Raw genomic sequence first — 22,445 nt, 5'->3', positions numbered from 1 at the left:
GAAAACTACCTGGATTTTGATTGGAAAGTGTGGCTCTCCTCAAAAGAGGAGAGGTTACTGAGTAGTGGAGGTAGGGGAAGAACCTGGAAGTGGCAAAGGAAGTAAATTGAGAGGAATGAATGAAAGTGCAGCTAATATTAGAAAAGGTGATCAGAGGGCTGCATATGAGAGGGAAGCTAGGTTTCAGTGATTGCCAGAAAATGGAAGAAGTGGGAAAGAAAATAATTTTAGACAAGGGCAAGTTTGCTGCCTATAGAACAGATATTCCTAAAGCCAAAGCAGAAGGGGTAGGTAGCACTTGGTTGAGACATTAGGGTGGGTGGGTTGAGGGGATGGGAATAAGGAATCACATGGTAGGGGATAGGGAATGTGGTTTGGATAATGACATACAGGAGTTCAGAATTACTGAAATGTGTAGAGTATGACCAGGTGTGAGTATGTTAATCATTAAGTGGGAAGATGTCTTTCCTCTTCCCAGAGAAGGCTGGTGATCAGGCAGGAGACAATACAGCTGGAGACGCCAGTCAAACACACTTAGCAGAAGATGGATATCCTGATCCCCAGTGACTTTCCTCTTCCTCTTCTCTCAGGGGATGTGTAGCAGGAGATGGAAGGTGCAGAATTAGATGGTAGATTGATCCTCTTCTTAGCACCAGAGCAATACAAGGCAGAAGAGGGAAATCTTGCCCTAGCTGTATGCCCCTTTCCTCTTACTCTGGCACCTATGATGTGCCAAGGCACTGTGCTAAGTGCTGGGAAAATAAAGAAAAGCAAAAGACAGTCCCTACTCAAGGAATGCACAGTCTAAATGAGAGAGGGGGACAATATGCAAACAACTATGTATAAACAAGTTATGTGCAGGATAAATTGGAGATAGTCAACAAAGAAAGCACTAGAATTTTAAGGGAGATCAGAAAAGCTGAGATCTTAGAAGGGGAGATCTTAGCTGGGATTTCAAGGAAGCCAGGGAAGCTAGAAAGTAGAGACGAGGAGGGAGAGCATTTCACACATGAGGGACAATCAGTGAAAATACTCTGAGTTAGGAGATGGAATTTTTTTTCCTGAAACAGAAAGGAGACCATTGTCACGGAACTGAAGAGTGTGTGGAGGGTGTAAAGTATAAGAAGAATGGAAAAATAGAAAGGGACCAGGTTATGAAGGTCTTTGAATGCCAAACAAGATTTTATATTTGACGCTAGAGGGGATAGGGAGGCATCGGAGTTTATTGAGAAAGAAGTTGACATGGTCATAACTGTGGTCTAGGAAGATCACTTTAAAAGCTGAGTGAAGGATGGACTGGCATGGAAGAAACTTGTGTCAAGGAAACCAACCAGCAGATGGTCCAGGCATGAGGTGATGAGAGCCTGAACCAGGGTGGCTGCGGTGTAGAGGAGAGAAGAGAATATATGTGAGAGGTGTGATGAAGGCAAAATTGACAGGCTTTATAAAAGACTGGATATGGCGGGGAGGGGTGGAGAGAGAGAAAGTGGAGAGTTGAGGACAGACCTAGGTTATGAGCCTAGGGGACTGGGAATATAGTGGCATCCTCAACAGTCATAGGAAAGTTAGGAAGAAGGGAGGGTTTAGATGGAAAGGTGAGTTCAGTTTGGACATGTTGAGTTTAAGATGCCTGTTGGACATCCAGTAGAAGATGTGCAGCAGGCAGTTGGGAGATCTAAGTCTGGATTTTAGAAGAGAGGTAAGGGCTGGGTAAGAAGATTCTAAAATCATCAGTGTGCAGATGACAATTGAATCCTTGGGAACTGATGACATTACCAAGTGAAATAGTATAGAAGAAAAAAAAGGAGGTCCCAGGACAGAGTCATATGGGACACCCATTTTTAGTGGGAATGACCTAAATGAAAATCCAGAAAAGGAGACTGAGAAGAAGTAATCAGATAGGTAGGAGGAGCACCAGGAGAGAGTAATGTCCTGAAAACCTAGAAAGAGAGTTATTAAGAACAGGATAATCAACAGCCTCAAATGCAGCAGAAAAAAAAGGGAAGGGTCATGTGGGAGGTCTGAGAAGAGAAGAGAAGGTTTGAAATAGCTGCTATGGGTAGTGGGACAGTGAATCAATTAGGAAAAAGTTTTTTAAAAAAATACTTGGCTACACTAAGGTCCCAGTTGAGATAACAATTTTTAAAAAAAATTAACTTATTTATTTTTAGTTTTCAACATTCACTTCTATAACCTTCTTAGTTTTAAATTTGATATAGGTTCTACATATCATTCTTTTTCTTTTTTTCTTTTGCTTTTTGATAAGGCAGTCGGGGTTAAGTGACCTGCCCAGGGTCACACAGCTAGTAAATGTTAAGTGTCTCAGTTCAGATTTGAACTCTGGTCTTCCTGATTTCAAGGCCTGAGCGCTATCCACTGCACCACGTAGCTGCCCCATATCATTCTTATTAAACATATTATCACATTAGCCATGCTGTAAAGAAGAATTAGAATCAATAGGAGAAACCACAAGAAAGAAAACACAACAACAACAAAAAGAGACTAAATAGCATGCTTTGATCTGCATTCAGACTCTGTAATTCTTTTTCTGGATGTAGATGGCATTTTCCATCATGAGTCTTTTAGAGTTGTCTTAGATCCTTGCATTGCGGAGAAGAGCTAAGTCTGTCAAAGTTAGTCATTGAACAATGTAGCTGTTATTGTGTACAATGTTCTCTTGGTTCTGCTCACTTCACTCAGCATCAGATCATTCAAGTCTTTCTAGGTTTTTCTGAAGTCCACCTGCTCATCATTTCTTATAGCACAATAGTATTCCATTACATTCATATACCACAACTTGCTCAGCCATTCCCCAATTGATGGGCATCCTCTCAATTTCCAATTCTTGTCTACCATAAAAAGAGCTGCTATAAACATTTTTGTACACAGGGGAACTTTTCCCATTTTTTATGATCTCTTTGGGATATAGCTCTAGAAATGGTATTGCTGTGTCAAAGGGTATGCACATTTTTAAAGCCCTTTGGGCATAGTTCCCAATTGCTCTCCTGAATGGTTTGAACAGTTCACAACTCCACCAACAATGCATCAGTGTTCCAATTTTCCTACATCTTCTCCAACATTTATCATTTTCCTGTTTTGTAATGTTAGCCAATCTGACAGGTGTGATGTGTACCTACAAGTTGTTTTGATTTGCATTTCTCTAATCAATAGTGATTTTGAGCATTTTTTATATGATGAAATAACAATTTATACTAAAACTAGTTAGAATGATTGTGTAACTTCCTCTAGTTCTGTTCAATAGCACCTGAGTAAAAGTAGAAGAGGCAGAATAATATAGAATAATAAAGTGGGGAATAATACAGGATTGGGGTTTGGCAAGGCATGAATAGTGATAGAACAATGAGAAAAAGGATTTAAGATTAGAGAACTGTGTATATTTGAACTGGCTTATTAAAGGAGTTTTATTAAGACTAGGAAGGAAGGAGAGTGTGGCTAGAGCAGGAGTGGAGAATTCATTTGTTTTCTCAAATACCACTACCTCTCAGTTCCTTAGTCTATTCAGCTTTCATGACCTACCTCTCTCAACCTCAGCTACATAAAGGGATTGGCACATCTTTGATCTTTCTATCATCCATCACCATTTGATTCCGTGATCAAAAATGCTGAACTTGTTTAATCTGATTATAATTTCCTACCATTCCTTTTCTCTTTATCCTTTAGTCTTCCTAAACCTATTCTTCTTAGCTTCACCATGACGTCACATCTTTCCAAATCCTCAGTAAATTTCCATTTGACCAGTCCTGCTCTAGCCATACTCTCTTTCCTTCCTAGTCTTAATGAAACTCCTTTATTAAGCCAGCAAGTGAAGAAAGAGAAGATATGGGACTAAGCTTTTTTGTAGTGTGCCTGGCACCATGTGAAACACTTTTTACAAACATTTTCTTATTTGATCCTCATAACAACCTTGAAAATTAGTTGCTATTGTTATCCCCATTTTACAGATGGGGAAATTGAGGCAAGATGAGTCACAGAGCTAGTAATTGTCTGAGGCTGCCTTTGAACTTCCTAACTACAGGCTCAGGACTCCATCCACTAAACCACCAGAAAGAAAGAACAGGGAAGGAACAGGTGTAAGGGGACAGTATGAGTTAGCATGATTCACTAGTCTACTTTGTTTCTTCCGTAGTCCAGTAGTCTACCCACATGTGTAACAATAATAGCTAACAATTATTTAGCGTTTTAATCTTCTATCCTTTTTCAATACTAGGACTACAGGCAACTCCTAGGCTGTTGGATTCTGTGATGATACTGTAGCATCTACTCTGAGCTATCCCCCAGTATGCATTTGGACTTGCAATGATGGGTCTCTACAGGGTGGCTATTGCTTTGGGTTCCAAGGGTAACCCTATGGATGGCTACTATTATTACCATAGCTCACAAGGCCCCACCAGAGTATTTCCCATTGACAATAAGTAGACAATTAGCTTTTTAAATTAGGCATTTATTAAAACGGCACTATAAGGACAGCTGGTACAAAACATTCCTCCCAAAAGCCTGAGGTATTCTTTCTCACAAATATGCACGATTTCCTTGGGAAGAACGGACTCGGAGTAGAGAGGTAGTGAGGTGCACGTGTAGAATGCACATGTTGCAAAGGGTAACTGGCAGCTATGGGATCCAGAAATCCTCGCGCTTTTGTAGAGTCTTCACACATTGTTGCTTGGCTGAGAGAGAATCTAAAAGAAGTTTATCACTTAAGCTTCTTTAGCTTATAAGAGCAAAAGGGGCAATGATGCTTAGGTTTTTGACACTGAGACAGTTTTGCTAAGAAATCTTGGTGATCATGGTAAACACGAGTTAGCAGAAAGTTGGATCACAAGACCATAGGCACAGAGATAGGAGGAATATTAGAGTCCACTGAGTCCAACTTTCATTGTATAGTGAGGAAACTGACGCCCAGAGCAAGTAAGTGACTTCTTCAGGGTTAGTGGAAAGCTACTCCATATTTAGCTATGTAGAGACTAAGCATTTAAAGACTAGCTCCAGAAATAGATACGGGCCCTATCAAAACAACTTATGAGAATATCCTATTATCTACAAGAGAATTAATTAGACTCTCTGAAGAGCAAGAAGTGATTGGTGAATATTTACCTCAGAGAATTCTAAGCAAAAGAGACAACCTACCATTTTTTCAATGATTGCCTAACCACATAATGGCCCAGGAACAAATACTTTGATAAAAGAAAATTCAGTATACTGTCATCCTACAACCTGTCCAAATAGGTGAAGAGGACTAAATCCAGAGTCAGTACTTTTTCTGCCCAAAATCTGAGCTGTAGAGATTCCCAGGGTACAGAAAACCCCGACAGAGTGAAGTAATACCGCTAGCTCAACTTGAATCCTCCACAAATTCAGGTTTAGAGATTTAAGACTATATTTCTGATGAAGTAATTCAGGCACAGGGATAGATTCATAGGATACTGAGATCTATTTTAACCTGTAACCAAACTAACCCATGATAGATGTTATAGAGGAAACTGGAAAAGTGGTTACACATGTAGTCAGATAACAACACTAATGTAAGATGTTCCTTGCATGTAATTGCATTGTTCATTGATACGTATAGTAATTACAGCATCAGTGCACCATAAACACATTTGCCAGTTACATGTAATTTTGCTATTTATCTATTTGCATATACCATACTGTTTATGTATGTTGTGTTGTATAGAATTACTGACATAATAATGCTCTGTTTTGATGATTATATATAATTATGCTTCTGCAATTATAATTGTGTACCATTGGGACATGCATATAATAGAATATTCATATAATTTACACTTGTAAGTCACTGAAAAGATACCCAGAATTTGGAACTATGGACATATATGTCCAAATGCATCCCAGTCAATTTACAGGCATCAACAAATGTTTAACTAAGGGATGAATGTAAGTGGGGAGGGGAAAGGAAGGGAATACAAATTTATTAATTTGTGGCAGGCCTTGTTCTAAGTGCTTTACAAATAATATCTCATTTGATCCTAACAACAATCTGGGAGGTAGAGCTATTACTATTATTATCCTATTTTTAAAATGAGAAAACTGAGGCATAAAGAGGTTAAGTGACTTGTCCAGGGTCACATAGCTACTAAGTGTCTAAGGCCGGATTTGACCTCGGATCTTCCTGACTCCAGGCCAAGAATTCTATTCACTGCACTACCTAACTACCATAAAGAAGTTATCTTTGAAAGTTCAAGAGATTAGTCACAGAAAAGGGAGCAAAAAGAAAGTAAAAAGTGAAAATTTTGGCCATTTATTTGAAATCTTTGTGAAATTCAAATAAGTCTTTTCAGTGAATTAGAAAGGGAGCAACTCAACAAGATAAACAGAGAGGTCTGGACCTTTAAAAGTCAGTCTAGGTAGAAGTAGGAGTAGAAGAAGAATACAGCTACTGATAACATGTGTAGAAAACCCAGAAGTGAAGAAGGGGAGAGAGTGAAATGCAGTATGGAAATGGGAAAAGGTAAGCATGGAAAGAAGGGACTGCCACAAAGAACGGAGTCCAGAACTATGGGGTTGAGGCTCGTCAGAATGCTGGGAGAGATTCTGTGCTACGGTGCAGGAATACAGAGCGTTCTCACAACCCGCCCCTCCTTACCCCTCTACTGGGAACAGTGAATCAAGAGGCATGACAGAAGGCACCACCAGTGCTGGAAAGGATGGAAAAATGGCCAGGGAGGAAGTGACGTCTGAAGAGAAGTCAGCTCTCTGTGAGTTGCATAAGACTGAAAGGTCCATGAGAGTTAGAGATCTAAAACAAAAGGAAGTTTGTCATTTATGGGGTAGGAGCTCCAGGGGGCACAGCAGAACAGGTAAGCAGATCTGGCTGAGAGGGGTAGGGCTCCAGCAGAGCTGAGTGAAAGAACATGCAACAGGAGTTTCAGGTGGGAACGTTTAACTCTTAAGTAATTGAAGATTTAGTATCACGGTGAATGCAAGAGGAAGAGGAGAGGGGAGTTTGCTAAACACTGGGGAATGTACCCAGACCTAGCATCATTAGATAGGAGCAGTCATCAAAGGTATGTAGAACGTAGGTAAGTAGAACATGCCAGGTTCTTGACACGGTCACTGTGTTGTTTCACCCACACTGTCACAAACCTAGTTCATTCCCTCATCAACTGGACTACTGGCTCACCCTTTCACAATCCATACTTCACACAACTGCCAAATGATCTCATTGAACAGATATGATCATGTCATCTCCATGTTCAAAAGCTATCAGTGGTCCCCTATTGCTTCTAGGGAAAAAAAACCAACAAACTTTTCAACCTGGCATTTGAGAACCACCACAGTCTAGCTATAATCCATCTACCTTTCCTCATTTTACACAGCCTTCATGGACTCTGTGTTTTAGCCAAAGTGGACTTCTAGACATGCCTGTGTTTTTGACACGTCATCTATCTACACAGATCTTGCACAAGTCATTCATCTCCATGCCTGGAATAGCCTTTTCCACCTTCCATCTTTCAAAATCCTTATCTTGGGGCAGCTAGGTAGCGCAGTGGATAGAGCACCGGCCCTGGATTCAGGAGGACCTGAGTTCAAATCCAGCTTTAGACACATAACACTTACTAGCTGTGTCACCCTGGGCAAGTCACTTAACCCCACTGCCTAACCCCCCCCAAAAAATCCTTAACTTCCTTCAAGTCTCCCCTAATATGGCTAGAGCAAATTTTCTGACCAAGTCTTGTCTCCTTCACTTCCTACCTTGTATTATGCTTATTCTGTGAAATATTCTATCCACCCACTGTCCCAGTCGAATCTAAACACATTGAGGGCAGAGACTAGATAATTTTTATCTTATACTAGTGCCTAAAATGTAGTAGGGGCTTAATAGACATTTGGTGAAATGAAATGAATTCTATTGCAAAAGATAAGTCAATATAGTTGTCATCATAATTTATAATTTAGTATGATGTATATAAAGTGGATAATAATTATGGGGATGTTAACAGAATGCAAAGCATACATATGTATGGCAAAAGGACAAATATAACAAACATACCAATAAATACAGATGGTCTTTATAATTTTACCTTGGACTCCCCTTCTATGATAATAGTACTCTTCTTCCTTGGTGACTTGAATTTCAACTTTGAAGAATGACTTAGTTGTTGAATTGCAGCATCTACAACTGGATCAGAATCATTCAACCCCAACAATTCTGTAGAAGGGAAGACTATGTTCATTTCATCAGGATCCTGGATCTTTTGGAATTTTGTTCATTTGAAAGCATGATGAAAGTTCTCATTATAATGTCAAAGTGAAAGTACTTATTTCCCATTATAAGAGATATTAAACCATTTCCATGATAAGACACAGAATTATCATTAAAAAACTTATGACAGTTAAAGTCATTAATATCATTAAATGAAAAAAAGATACAGTAATACTTTTTAAACTTCTGATCTTATCAACACTAAAAACTAGTCGCCAACATGGTTCTTTAACAATACTTTAATGAATAATAAATCCATGATATAACATATATATGGGTATGTCAGATACTTGATTTAACAGATTGCAATCCATCCACTTTTTTCTCATCTTTTGTGATACTTTAAAGAGCGGTACGGTATTTGGGGTGGGGGGGGAAACGGTAGTAATGACATTCTGGTCATGTTTCTAACTTTAATTCTAGCTTGCCACATCTGAACTAAGTACAAGCCATACTACAAAGCTTTTCTTTTTCATCCAACTAGACTAAGTCCCTCATTCTGTATCATGACTACCCCCCTCCCCAACATGTTATTACTTAGTAGGGAAGAACAGCTGGATAAAGAACAAATCAAATGAAGCCATGAGAAAAAAAAAAGAATCTTGGCGACATTACTTGTATCTGAAGAGGAGAAATCACTGTGGCAAGAAATTGCTTGGACCATGATATCCTTTTCAATGACTTTGATTTTAATAAGAGTTTTCACAGAAAAATCTGCTAAGAAAATATCTACATTATGAATGACAATCAAATGATTATTCAAATCAGCAGTAATACTTAATTAAAGCCATCTGCTAATGTCAATTAAATTTATGCAACTGATAAAGGTGAAGGTTTGACCTCAAGAACTTTTTAATATTATCTCCTTATAAATTATTCTTTTTGTTTACTCTCAATTTGACCACAGTGAAAAATGGGGTTGCTGAAAACCTAACATAATAAAAAACTGTAAACAACAGTTTGAAGCATTTTAATTATACTTAAAATTCTTCATTTATATTTAGGATTCTAGTACAATATAGCATGTTTTTGCTGACATACTTCATTCTTCCATATGTGAATAATAGATTTCTGCTATAGATTCAAGTAAAGAATATCAGAGTCAATAAAATTAAGAATAGCTATGTTTTAAGGATTGCTGGCTGCATTTGAAAATACCCACCATGCCCAAGTATAGATGTACACTACTGGCACATGTTTTCCTTAAAAGAAAGAAATTGATTTAATAGATTTAATTTCACTTGTGAAATTTTTCCCAATTCAACTTTTGGAATTACTCTGCCACTCACACTTTAAAACGTGAAATGTTTGTAATTAAACTTGGAATAAACAACAAATCAGTAAATAAAGCATTCAGCTACATACAGTATAGGATTATACCTTATTTACAAATATTTGGCCAACTAAATACTTGTTTCATAAAGTTCATGCCTGTCAAGGTACCTGATGAAATTGTTAACAAGGATACAAACAGAGGATATAGTCTAAACAGCAATTTACTATACTCTAGAGCTTTACAGTATGAATAAGAACAATAGTAATATTTACATAGTACCTTCTATGTCCCATGTACTGAGCTAAGCACTTTACAAATATGCTCTCATTTGTACACAAACTATATATATATATATATATATATATATATATATATATATATATATATATATATAAAGCACTTTCCTCACAGTAACTCTGTGCAGTACATGAATCTATTATCTCCATTTTTACGTGGAGTCATCTCACCAGCTGTCTTGTCTCTAGGTCAAAGTTTCCACGGAGTATTTAATTCCTAGCCTAAGGAGGGTGCCCTAATTAACGACCACCCTACTTGGCTCACTATTTCAGGTAGGTCTCAGTCATACTTCACTTCACTCTCTACTCCTCAGCTAGCTGGGGAACAAACCTCCTTATACTCTCTCTCATTCCACACTCTGCCTATGCCTACGGATTAGCCTTGGGAATGGACTTGTGTTTCATTGCTATAGGATTTCTAACCCTAACCCTAGTGAAGAAACTTCCTTTGCTAAAGCAAAAAATGAAGGAGTCAGGATCAAAGCCTAGGTCTTCAAAGAAATATTGAAATGATAAGCTCAAAACTTCAGAGAAGAGGCATAGATTTTCATTTTTCTCACCAGAATTCAACGCAGGAAATCTACCCACATCCAGTCCAGGATTTGTTCTCATTGCAGTTATAGAAGTGACCATCAGGGCACCACTAGTAGTCCCACAGGGCATCACTGTTTGGTCTTTTTCTGTCTGTGCAGAAGTAACAGGAGGAGGAATTTTCCATGATTTTGGTTCTTTTGGTTCTATGTAAAAGAACTAGAAAAGAAATGTTTAAGTTTTTCCCCTTTTCCAAATAATAAGTGATGATTGCACATTAAAATGCTTAAGTACCAATGAAGTAATTACAGATGTTTTTTCCATTTAAAAATTAACTATCTAAAGCTTTTCTGTGGGACAATGCTCAAATAGAGAAGCTAAGAAATAAAAAAGGACATATTAAGGTGCTCTACTCAGAGTAAATGGACACCATTGAGCTGAAAAGGGTCACTCTCCTGAAGGACACAGCAAAACCCAAAGAGAGAAAAATACCTAAAACGAAATTTTTAAAAACACATGAAAAGATTATTCAATTTAGTTCACTACCTTCAGGATGGTAGTATCAACACTTTAAAATGAGGTAAAGGAAGCTAAAAAAATTAAATAACTTGCCTGTACGTCAACAGTTACTGTTGGACTAGAATTCTTATTTCTGCTCTCTGTAGGGCCCCAGAATGGAGTGGGAGGCAACAAGTTCCCCATTACTTCAAGCAGAAGCCAGATAAAGAACTGTTGTGAGTGTTTTAGAAGTGGATTTATGCTCACACATGCATTGGGCTCTATTAATCTCTGATCCTTCTAATTTTGAGAGTCATGAATTCAAGTTCCCTGATTCCTAGTATGGTAATGTTATTTGGCACTAGGTCAGTTCAGACTTTTGGAAAACCAATCAAAAATTACCAATTCCTATATCTCATCTTCCAGAAGTCTTTGAATCTCTAAAGTCATCCATGCCTGGGATAGCTACAGGATGCATCAAGTCCAAAGATAAATCTACCCAAGGAACCCCTAGAATAATGCTGGAATCAACATTATAGCTGTTAAAGTATTTATGTATCTGAAGGTTTCAGTAATTCATATTGTTATTCCCACCCTACTCTCATCAAAATGGGCCTCTTTTTTTTTAAAAGACATCTCACTATTGATTAGAGAAGTACTAATTAAAAACACTGAAGTACCATGTCATACCTACCAGATTGGCTAATGTAATAGAAAAAGAAAATGACAAATGCTGGAGGGGATGTGAAAAAATAAGTACATTAATGAACTGTTGGTGTAGTTGTGAAGTTACCTAACCATTATGGAGAATCATTTGGAACTATGCCCAAAGGGCTATAAAATTGCATATACCTTTTGACTCAGTAATACCACCACAAGGTCTATCCAAAGAGATCAAAGTTAAAAGAAAAGGACCTATATATACAAAAATATTTATAGCAGCTCTTTTTGTGGTGGCAGAGAATTGGGAATTGATGGGATGGCCATCAATTGAGGAATGGCCAAACAAGTTGTAGTATATAAATGTGATGAAATACTATTGTGCTATAAGAAATGATGAGCAAGATGGTTTCAGAAAAACCTGGGAGGGCTTACCTGAACAAATGCAAAGTGAAGTAAGCAGAACCAGGAGGACGTTGTACACAGTAACAGCAATATGGTAACAATGATCAACTGTGAAAGACTTAACTGCTGTAATCAATACAATGACAGAAGACAATTCCAAAAGATCCATGATAAAATATTCTATCCACCTCCAGAAAGAGAACTGATTAACTCTGAAAGTGGTTTGAAGCATACTTTATTTTTCACATTCTTTTTTTTTTTTTTGGCAGGGGGGAAGGGCAAGATAACATGGATAATTTGGAAATAGCATTTTGCGCAACCTCACATGTTTAATTGATATATTGCTTGCCTCTTCAACAAGTGTGTTGAAGTGTTATTCAAGGGAGTAAGAGAAAACTTGTAACTCTCCCCATTCCCCCAAAATACTCATAGTGTTACCATTTAATCCTGTTAAAACTTCCCTTGAAGAATCATATACGTATAGGGAGCTCCATTATCCCACTGAATCTTTCTCAGGAAAGAACACCTCCTTCTAATGTAATTAAAATTATCCATTTTACTTGCTGTGTCCTCTTGTTTGGTCATGAACTCTTCTCCTATTCAGACCTGACAGGTAATTTTTTCCCTTCTCAGTTAATTTGCTGATGATATCACCTTTTATATCTAAATCATGTATCCATTATGACCTTATCTTGGTGTACAGCATGAGATCTTTGTCTATACCTAGTTTCAGTCAGAATGCTTTCTAGTTTTCACAGCAGTTTTTATTGAATAATACATTTTTGCCTTCAAAGCTTGGATCTTTGGGTTTATCAAATACTAGATTACTGTGGTCATTTATGTTTACATATTATGTACTTAATCTTTTCTAGTAATCAACCACTCTGTTTCACATCTAGTATCAAACTGTTTGATGATTTCTACTTTGTAGTATACGTTGAGATCTGATATTGTTGGGCCATCTTCACTTTAAAAAAAATAATTAATTCCCTTAATATTCTTAATTTTTTGTTCTTCCAGATGATTTTTTTTCTAGCTCCATAAAATAGTTCTTTGCTAGTTTGATTGGTATAGCACTGAATAAGTAAATTAATTTAGGCAGTAATGTCAATTTTATCATATTGGCTCATCCTACTCATGAGCAATTAATATTTCTACAGTTGTTTAGACCTGTCTTTATTTGTGTGAAAAGTGTTTTGTAATTGTGTTCATATAGTTCCTGTGTGTATCTTGGCAGGTGGACTCCTAAGTATTTTATACTGTCTATAGTTATTTTAAATAGAATCTCTCTTTTTATCTCTCTTTTGGGTTTTGTTGATAATATATAAAAATGTTAATGATTTATGTGGATTCCTTTTATATCTTGCAACTTTGCTAAAGTTGTTAATTGTTTTGACTAGTTTTTTAGTTGATTTGCTAGGATTCTCTAAGTAGAACATCACATCTTCTGGAAAGAACTATAAGGGGCAGCTAGGTGGCGCAGTGGATAGAGCACCAGGCCTGGATTCAGGAGAACCCGAGTTTAAATCCGGCTTCAGACACATAACACTTACTAGCTGTGTGACCCTGGGCAAGTCACTTAACCCCATTGCCTAGCCACAAAAAAAAAAGAAAAAACTATAGTTTTATTTCTCCATTGCCTATTCTTATTCCCTCAGTATCTTCTTCCTGCCTTAATACTAGTTAGCATTTCTAATATAATATTAATAATTGTGATGATAATGGACATACTTGCTTCACCTCTGATCTTACTGGAAAGACTTCATTCCTTTGCTTGCTAGTCTTTTTAGTTTTCTTCTTTCTTTTTTCAAAAAATCATATTAAGGTAGGGACAGCTAGGTGGCACAGTGGATAGAGCACCGGCCCTGAAGTCAGGAGGACCTGAGTTCAATTCCGGCCTCAGACCAAACACTTGACACTTACTAGCTGTGTGACCCTGGGCAAGTCACTTAACCCCAATTGCCTAAAAAAAATCATATTAAGTGTTTATTTATTTTATTGTTTTTTTTCATAAAGCCTGCTCCCAGTTTTATTAGTTAAATGGTTTTTGGTTTTTTGTTTATTTTACTTTCAATTTTATTAATCTCTCCTTTGGTTTTTGAGATTTCTATTTTGGTGTTTAATTGGGGATTTTTCATCATTCTTTTTTTAGTGTTTTTAGTTGCATGCCCAATATATTGATCTACTCTTTCTCTCTTTTATTTTACTTCCCGTAAGCGTTTAGAGACATAAAGTTTCTGTAAGTCCTGCTTACGCTGATTTGGTGTGTGTTGTCTCATTGTATCATTCTCTTTAATGAAATTATTGATTGGGGTTTTTTTTGTGATTTGTTCTTTGACAGATTCATTCTTTAGGATTGGATTATTTAGTTTCCAATTAATTTTTAATCTATCTTTCCACAGCCCTTTATTAAATGTAACATTTATTGCATTATGATCTTAAAAGGGTACACTCAATATTTTTGCATTTGTTTATGAGGTTTTTATGCTCTAATACATGACTAGTTTTTGTAAAGATGCCCTAATACATGGTCAGTTTTTGTAAAGGTGTCAAGTAAAGCAGAGGAAAAAGATATACTCCTTTCTATTCCCATTTAGTTTTTTTCCAGAGGTCTGTCATATCTAACTTTTCTAAAATTCATCTCCTTAACTTCTTTCTTATTTATTTTATGGTTAGAGTTATCTAGTTCCAAGAGAGGTAAATTGAGGTTCTAGTACAGTTAATTCTTCCTGTATTTCACTTAACTTTTCCTTTAAGAATCTGGATGCTATGCCATTTGATGAATATCATTTCATTGTCTATGGTACCTTTTACCAAAATGAAGTTTCCCTGATTATATCATTTAACTAGGTCTGTTTTTGTTTTTGCTTTGTCTGAGATCATGATGGCTATTTCTGCCTTTTTTACTTCAGCTGAAGCATTAATAGATTCTTTTCCAACATATTATTTTAATTGTTTGTCTTTCTGTTTCAAGCATGTTTCTTATAAATAACATATTTTTAGATTCTGGTTCTAGTTCATTCTTTTATCTGCTTTCACTTTATGTGTGAGTTCATCCCATTCACAGTTATGGTTTCTAACTGCGTATTTGCCTGCATTCTATTCTTTTCTGTTTATCCTTTCCTTTCTTTTTTTTTTACCTTGTCAAAAGTCTGTTTGACTATTTCACATTTTCTCCTTTTTTTCATTCTTTTGACTTTGTTTTATTGTTCCTGATGTCTCATGGAATAAAGGAGGTTTTTTTTCAGTGAAGTTTTGTACCTCTTTTATTAGTTGGCCAATTCTGTTTTTTAAGGAGTTACTTTCTTCAGTATTTTTTTTGCCTTTTGCTTTCATAATTTTCTTGCATTTCTTTCATTTCTTTTCTTAATTATTCCTGTACAACTTTTATTTGGTTTTTTAAATAATTTTCTTTTGCACTTTTAAAAAATCTCTTTCTTTAGCTCTTCTAGGAATTCTGGTTTGGTTTGTGTCCAATCTGAATTTTTCTTTGAGCTTTTGTTTAAAGATGTTTGCATGTCATTGTTTTCTTCTGAGTTTTTTCTTGAGCTTCGCTGTCACCATAGCAATTTTTAATGGACAGTTACTTTTTTTTTGTTATTTGATCATTTTTCCAGTCTATTTCTTGACTTTGGACTTTATGTTAAAGCTGGGCTCTACTCTCCCGGGGGGGGTATTGGGGGAGGGGGTGACTGTCCCAAACTTCAGATTTTTTTGCCCTTAGAATCTCTGTTTCTCAGATACCTCTTCATCTTATGAAAGTTCCTCAAGGGATGAATGAGCCTTCACCCAGTGACTTTAATTGCACATCTAGTTCTCTGGGACTTATTGATTCAATCACAATACATCCTTAATAGGTGCTGAAACTCTTCTCAAAAATTAAATAGTGAGGGGCAGCTAGATGGCGCAGTGGATACAGCTCTGGCCTTGGAGTCAGGAGGACCTGAGTTCAAATCCAGCCTCAGACACTTGACACTTACTAGCTGTGTGACCCTGAGCAAGTCACTCAACCCTAATTGTCTCACCAAAAAGCAAAAATAAAATAAAATAAAATAGTGAAATGGAGCCAAGATAGCAGAGTAGTAAGAAGCGGTGTGGTAAGCTCTCCAAACTGGTATAGAAAATGTACCAGATACAGTCCTAATGAGGAAATCCAGAAAAATGTAGTCATTTGTCCAGCCCAGATTGCCCTAGGTCTTCTGACACTGAAGAAGGATTGAGCCAGGAGTATGTCATTAAGGGACCACTCTAACACCCAAGAAGAGGCTGAGCACCAGAGCGACAGGAGGTCCTAGATCTATGCCGGGATACCTCCAGACCTATATTAGGACTATGAAGGGAACAGATGTAAATTAGAAGACTTATCACTCCCTATTCAGTACATGGTCACAGATCCAGGGCTGAGTGAGGACACCTGTGCAGGGGACCTGGGTCTCCAGGTAGGGGGGTCAGGGAGTAGAGACTTGGGCTATGTATAGAGAAAGGAAGAAGTTTAGAAGTTCACAGTAGCAGTGGTATAGCTCAGAGGAAGCTCTTACTTCCAGCATCTAGCACAGACTGCAGAGGCATAACTAAGGAAACCCAGACCAAAGCAGGGTGGGGAGTGGGGTCTACAATTCTGCCATTCTGAACCAATAGAGCATTCCAACTAGCTGATAAGACTGGAATACAGCAGCAGTCTACTCTTGTTCACACCCAAACCTAGGCCAGTAGCTTGCCGAACTCAGGCCAGGGAGGGACAGCAACCAGACTTTGCCCTACATCAGTTCACTTTGGAAGCACTAAAAGTTTGCAGGTCCTCAGACTGTCCTTGAGATACTAGAATAATATAACACTCAACACCTCAAGAAAGCAACAATATGACTGGTCTCCAGACCATGTCTCCAGAAGTGAGCTTTAATATCAAGTCAAGAATTAGGCTGAAAGAGTGAACAAACAAAATAAGAACCCCATCATACTGAGTGATTCTGGTGGCAGGGGTGCTCAACACACGTATACAAAGGAAGAGAATGCTTCCAAAACAACTTCAAGCAATGCCTCTGAGAAAAACCCAGCTTGGGCACAAACTCAACTAGAATTCCTGGAGGAGAAGAATTAAGAGGTTGGGTTTTTTTTAAGTTTAAAATGTTTTTTATAAATGAAACAAATGTGCTTAAAGGGAAAAAAATGGAAAAGAAGGGAGGGATGTGGAAGAAAGAATTGAAAAGGCATTTAACAGGTCAATACAGAAGGTACAAGACCTTGCCCAAGCAACAAACGACTTGAAAATTAGAATCAATCAAATGGAAGCTAATGGGGGCAGCTAGATGGCATAGTGGATAGAGCACCGGCCCTGGAATCAGGAGGACCTGAGTTCAAATCCAGCCCCTGACACATAACACTTACTAGCTGTGTGACCCTGGGCAAGTCACTTAACCCCATTGCCTAGCCAAAAACAAAACAAAACAGAGCAAAACAAATGGACACTAATGACTTCATGAGGCAACAAGAAATATCAAAATGAAGTCAAAAGGCTAAAAAGGTGGAAGAAAATGTAAAGTATATCATAGCAAAATCAACTGACCTGGAAAACAAATCAAGAAGAAAAAATTTAAGAATCATTGAACTATCTGAACACCATGACCAAAAATAAATATCATATTTCAAGAAATCTTAAAAGAAAACTGCCCAAATCTTTTAGATCTAGAGGGCAAAGTGAAAATAGAAAGAATCCGCCAGTCACTTACTGGAAAAACAAACAAAAACACAAACACAAACAAAAACTCCCAAGAACATCATAGCCCAAACTCAAAGCTTTTAGGCCAAAGAATAATTATTGCAAGCAGTCAGAAAGAAAAAATTCAAGAACTGAGAAGACACAGTCAAAATCACACTTGATGTAGTAACCACCACTATAAAAGGGCAGAGAGCTTAAAATATGATATTCCTGAAGGCAAAGATTATAAGCTTACAGTCAAGAATAACTTACACAGCAAAACTGAGTTTGATGACACAAGAGAAAAATGAACTTTTAATGAAATAAAGGACATCCAAGCATTCCTGATGAAAATACCAGAGCTATATTGGAAGTCCAAATACAGGAATGAAGAGACTTATAAAAAGGTAAATATCAGTGAACAATGATAAAGGACTAACCAAGGATAAATTGCTAACATTCAAATATGGGGAAAGATATAGTTGTCCCCTCTGAACCCTATCGTCATCGTGGTTGAAAGATGGTGTCCAACTAGACAAGGCCTGGGAGAGGTTCTGTTATGTTTTGATGATCTTAAGAAAATAATGGAAAGAGAAAAGAGGAATACCTTTGGGGTAGGGGGAAGGGAAAAGAAGATTAAGGAAAAATTATCTCACATAATTAGGATGCACGAATAGGTACCTATATAAACAAGAAGGAGATAAAAGGGAGTGGCTGATATTTGAACCTTACTCTCAGCTGAACTGGTCAAAAGAAGGAAGAATACACACACACACACACACACACACACACACACACGGATGCAGACATGTATTCACTCCACAGGGAAATAGTAGGGAAAGGGTGAAAGGAGGAAAGGATTTGAGTAGATTAAAGGAGAGATTAGTCATAAGCAAACAAACTCTAAGTATGTTCAAAAATATTTGTAGCTGGGGCAGGTAGGTAGCACAGTGGATAGAACACCAGCCCTGAGTCAGGAGGACCTGAGTTTAAATCTGCCCTCAGACACTTGACACTTACTGGTTGTGTGACTCTGGGCAAGTCACTTAACCCCAATTGCCTCAACAAAATAAAATATTTGTAGCTCTACCAGTATCTCTGATAAGGGCCTCATTTCTAAAATATATAGAGAATTGAATCAAATTTATAAGAATACAAGTCATTCGCCAATTGATAAATGGTCAAAGGATACGAACAGACAGTTTTCAGAGGAAGAAATTAAAGCCATCTATAGTCATATGAAAAAATTCTCTAAATCACTATTGATTTAGAGAAATGCAAGTCAAAATAACTCTGAAGTATCACATCAGATTGGCCAACATGACAAAACAGGAAAATGATAAATGTTGAAGATGTGGGAAAATTGGAACACTAATGCATTGTTGGTGGAGTTGTGAACTTTTCCAACCATTCTGGAGAGCAATTTGGAACTATGCCCAAAGGGCTATAAAATTGTGCATACCCTTTGACCCAGCAATACCATTTCTAGAGCTGTATCCCAAAGAGATCATAAAAATGGGGAAAGGACCCATAGGTACAAAAATATTTATGGCAGCTCTTTTTATGGTGGCAAAGAATTGTAATCTGAGAGGATGCCCATAAATTGGGGAATGGATAAAGAAGTTATGATATATAAATATGATGGAACACCATTATGCTTCACTCATCAACAATAATGATTACCAACCAGAATTCTGGAAGACCAATGATGAAACATGCTACCCATCTCTTTATAAAGAGCTGAAGGATTAAGAATGTCGAATGAGACAAATTTTGGGGGGACATAGCCAGTGTGGAAATATGCTATGATTGATTATACATGTTTCTAATGGGTTTTGTTTTTCTAATCTTCTCAATGCAGAGGGAGGGGTTAGAGTGGGAGAGCATGAAGGGGGATCCTGACTGATGAAAACAAATTTTATATAAATATATGTGTATTTATACATGTATACACATAAATGTATGTACACATGTATATGTATATATATATATACACACATATATATACATATATACATGTGTGTGTATATATATATACACATATACACATATAAGACTTAATTGGCCCTGGGGGTTAAGACTTCAACCACTGACACAGCTTCCTAATGGCTTAAATACAAAAGCCAGTGTACAGGGAATGAGGAGCTCCTCTCCAGTGATGTCAACATCACTGTACCACCATAGCGAATGCAGAGGCAGGGAGGCTGTACAGAATTAAATCAATGCTGTATCCTTGCTGAATATCTTTTTTATCCTATAGTTAAATAAATTCCCTCTTGTTAACCATTAGATGGGAGTGTCTAATTTTGTTCCATTCCTGACCCTGAACCACCTAGGTAGATCGGTTTAACACTAAGACTATAGTAAACCCTATCTAAGCTAAGTAACAATGGCAATGTAAATTAATATCTCTAAACCTGTTTCCTCATCATAAAATGGAGAAAATGCCACCAGTTGGATCTATCTCATAGGGTTATTATAATGCTTAAAAAAGAATATATGTCAAGCACTTTGCAAATTTTAGAGTGCTAGATAAAAGTCAATGTTTAAATAACCAAATGTATACTCTTACATAATTTATTCTAAGATAATAGGAATGGAGATCTGATATTAATAAATGGAAGGTAATACAAGCCCATAATACTAAACAGACAAGGTAAATCCAGGTGTAGCTATTAAAAAGACAAGAATATCAAACCTCTGCAGTGATAGATCCCAACACAATGTGATTACAGCTGTACCCACTGTTCAGAACAAAGCACTGTTGTCCAGAAGGCTTTTTCTTGAATACATCTATAGGAACAGTTGCCAAACCAAAGAACAGACCTAAAATAAAATAGAAAAGGTAGTGTATCAAAATAGAAAAATAACTGGTTTCAAGTCCTGACTCTCACACATACAATCTATGTGACTGGGAAAATCACAACTTCTTAGCCCCACTTAACCATCCAAGATATTTAAGTTACAGAGCAATTACTGACTTGTAGAAAGAGTTTCCTACACCGATGAAATCATAGATATGGACCAAACAACATCAAACCCCAAATATGTGGAAAATTAATAAGAACAAGGAAAGGTTCATATCATATTCAAGTTACAATTTTGAAGGCTACTATTAAAATATGCACCAAAAACACTAAGAAAAAAGCCTGATGCAAATAAATAAACCTGTACACAGGGTGCAAGAAAAGTTATTTTAGATCTACCTAATAATGCTCAGAAAAAAAGAATCTGAATTAAAATGGAAAAATATAATCCTTATCACCTATTCTTACTCTTTTAAGGTAAACAAACTCAAGGTTGACAATTGCTTCACTATGGCACCAGTGAAAGAGGATGCCAAAAGTGTTAAGATTAGTAAAAAAAAAAAAATTAGTGGCTCTCTTCTGCAAAGCTAAACTTTATTTATATTAAATCAGTACTCTGTATAAAGCTTGCATTCAAAACTTTAAGCTAAATAAAGTCAAATTCCATATATTCACAAACATGTATTAACTGTTCCATGTGTTGTTACTTTCAGTGAAAATTTCAGCTACATTGAATAAAGCAAAGATTCATTTTTTAAATAAAAATTTCTCACATCAGAAATCTAAGGTTTCAATAGTATTACCTAAGCACTATGAACACTAAGTGCATACACTCCTCTTGTCCTTAACTTTAAAAAAGGGTCTAAATTATTTCTCCTCTCTATACCTTCACTTTGTACCTCAGTTTCCTAGAAGTAGGTAGGAAGGATACTGGGTGCTAAACTAGTTGAAAATAATTCTACCAAAGTACTTTGAAAATACTTACTATCTTTGGACTTCCCATCTTCTAAAACATGCATTTGTAACTCTTTGGATTTGGCATTTAATTCACTATGAAAAGAATAAAACCATCAGGTTTTCACAATGAAATATTTTAACGCAACTCAATCTATTTGGGGTAGTCACATAAGGAGTTCCATACAACCATAAATATTAAGGAACTATTAGAAAATCCAATAATTGATGTTTATACTTCCATCATTAACAATATTAATTTCCTCTGAGGTTTTACCTCATATTTAGCAAATTGGCAAAGATTGAAAAAGATAGGAATAGGTGATGTTGTAGGGGTTCTAGAAAGAGTTGGACAAACTAATAAAATCTTCTTGGTGGAGCTTTGAATTGGTCCAAAAATTCTAGAAAAGAATTTGAAATTATATCAAGAAAGTGAATGAAATAGCCAAAACCTTTCACCCACAAATTCCACTACTGGGCATATATCACAAGGAGATCAATGACAAAAAGAAAGGAGTCATAAATTCCAATATATTTATAGTAGGAACTTTTGTAGTAGCAAAGGTCTAGAAACAAAAAGGATGGCCATCAATTGGAAAATGTAATATTACAGTAATGTAAAATATAAATATGATTGATATAAAGAATCACAAGAAGACTAGATGAATACTGATTCAAAGTGAAACAGAGTTGTGAAAACAATATATACTAACAGCATAAGTGGAAAAAAATAGTTCAACAAAGTAATCAAAACTAAATATTTCCTATTATAATGATCAAGTGTGGCCTAAAGAAGAGGCAAGAGAAGGTACCTGTTCCCACTTCTTTGCAATGGTAGAAGACCAGACTCTTCTTTTTTAGCTTTTTTCAATTAATCAAAAAAAAAAACCTCTCATTTCTCCTCCACCCCTACCATTATCCCTAATAATTGAAAAAGAAAGAAAAACAAAATGTTTGCTTTTGATTACAATAAAAAAAAATTCCCACATTGGCCATGTCTTAAGTATATGTTTAATATACATCACCTCTATGTCAATGATCAATCATCTAGAATTAGTTTGTTTTATTGATCATTGTCCTT

General features: G+C 36.6%; 1 protein-coding gene across 5 annotated transcripts in view; it reads right to left on the bottom strand.

The window, feature by feature from the left end:
* The window catches only part of C2CD2 (C2 calcium dependent domain containing 2), a 114,621-nt gene that overhangs the window by 24,881 nt on the left and 67,295 nt on the right, over positions 1-22,445 (bottom strand). For 3 of the 5 annotated variants that reach the window (XR_013482840.1, XM_078146474.1, XM_078146475.1), the window contains exons 9-12: positions 21,396-21,460; positions 20,302-20,429; positions 10,375-10,564; positions 8,061-8,188 (exon numbers count right to left, since the gene is read on the bottom strand). Coding sequence is in view for 3 of the 5 variants with exons in the window: in XM_078146474.1 (XP_078002600.1) it covers positions 8,061-8,188; positions 10,375-10,564; positions 20,302-20,429; positions 21,396-21,460 (511 nt within the window). In the remaining 2 variants the exon portion in view is untranslated. Of the gene's footprint in view, positions 1-4,452; positions 4,698-8,060; positions 8,189-10,374; positions 10,565-20,301; positions 20,430-21,395; positions 21,461-22,445 lie in introns of those variants that run through there. The other 2 variants (XM_078146477.1, XR_013482841.1) reach the window with 2 other exon arrangements.

The sequence above is a fragment of the Phascolarctos cinereus genome, unplaced genomic scaffold (assembly GCF_003287225.1).
Source record: "Phascolarctos cinereus isolate Bilbo 61053 unplaced genomic scaffold, phaCin_HiC Scaffold_726;HRSCAF=1367, whole genome shotgun sequence".
NCBI classification, from domain to species: Eukaryota; Metazoa; Chordata; class Mammalia; order Diprotodontia; family Phascolarctidae; genus Phascolarctos; species Phascolarctos cinereus.
This window is presented reverse-complemented; position numbering and strand designations above follow the sequence as displayed.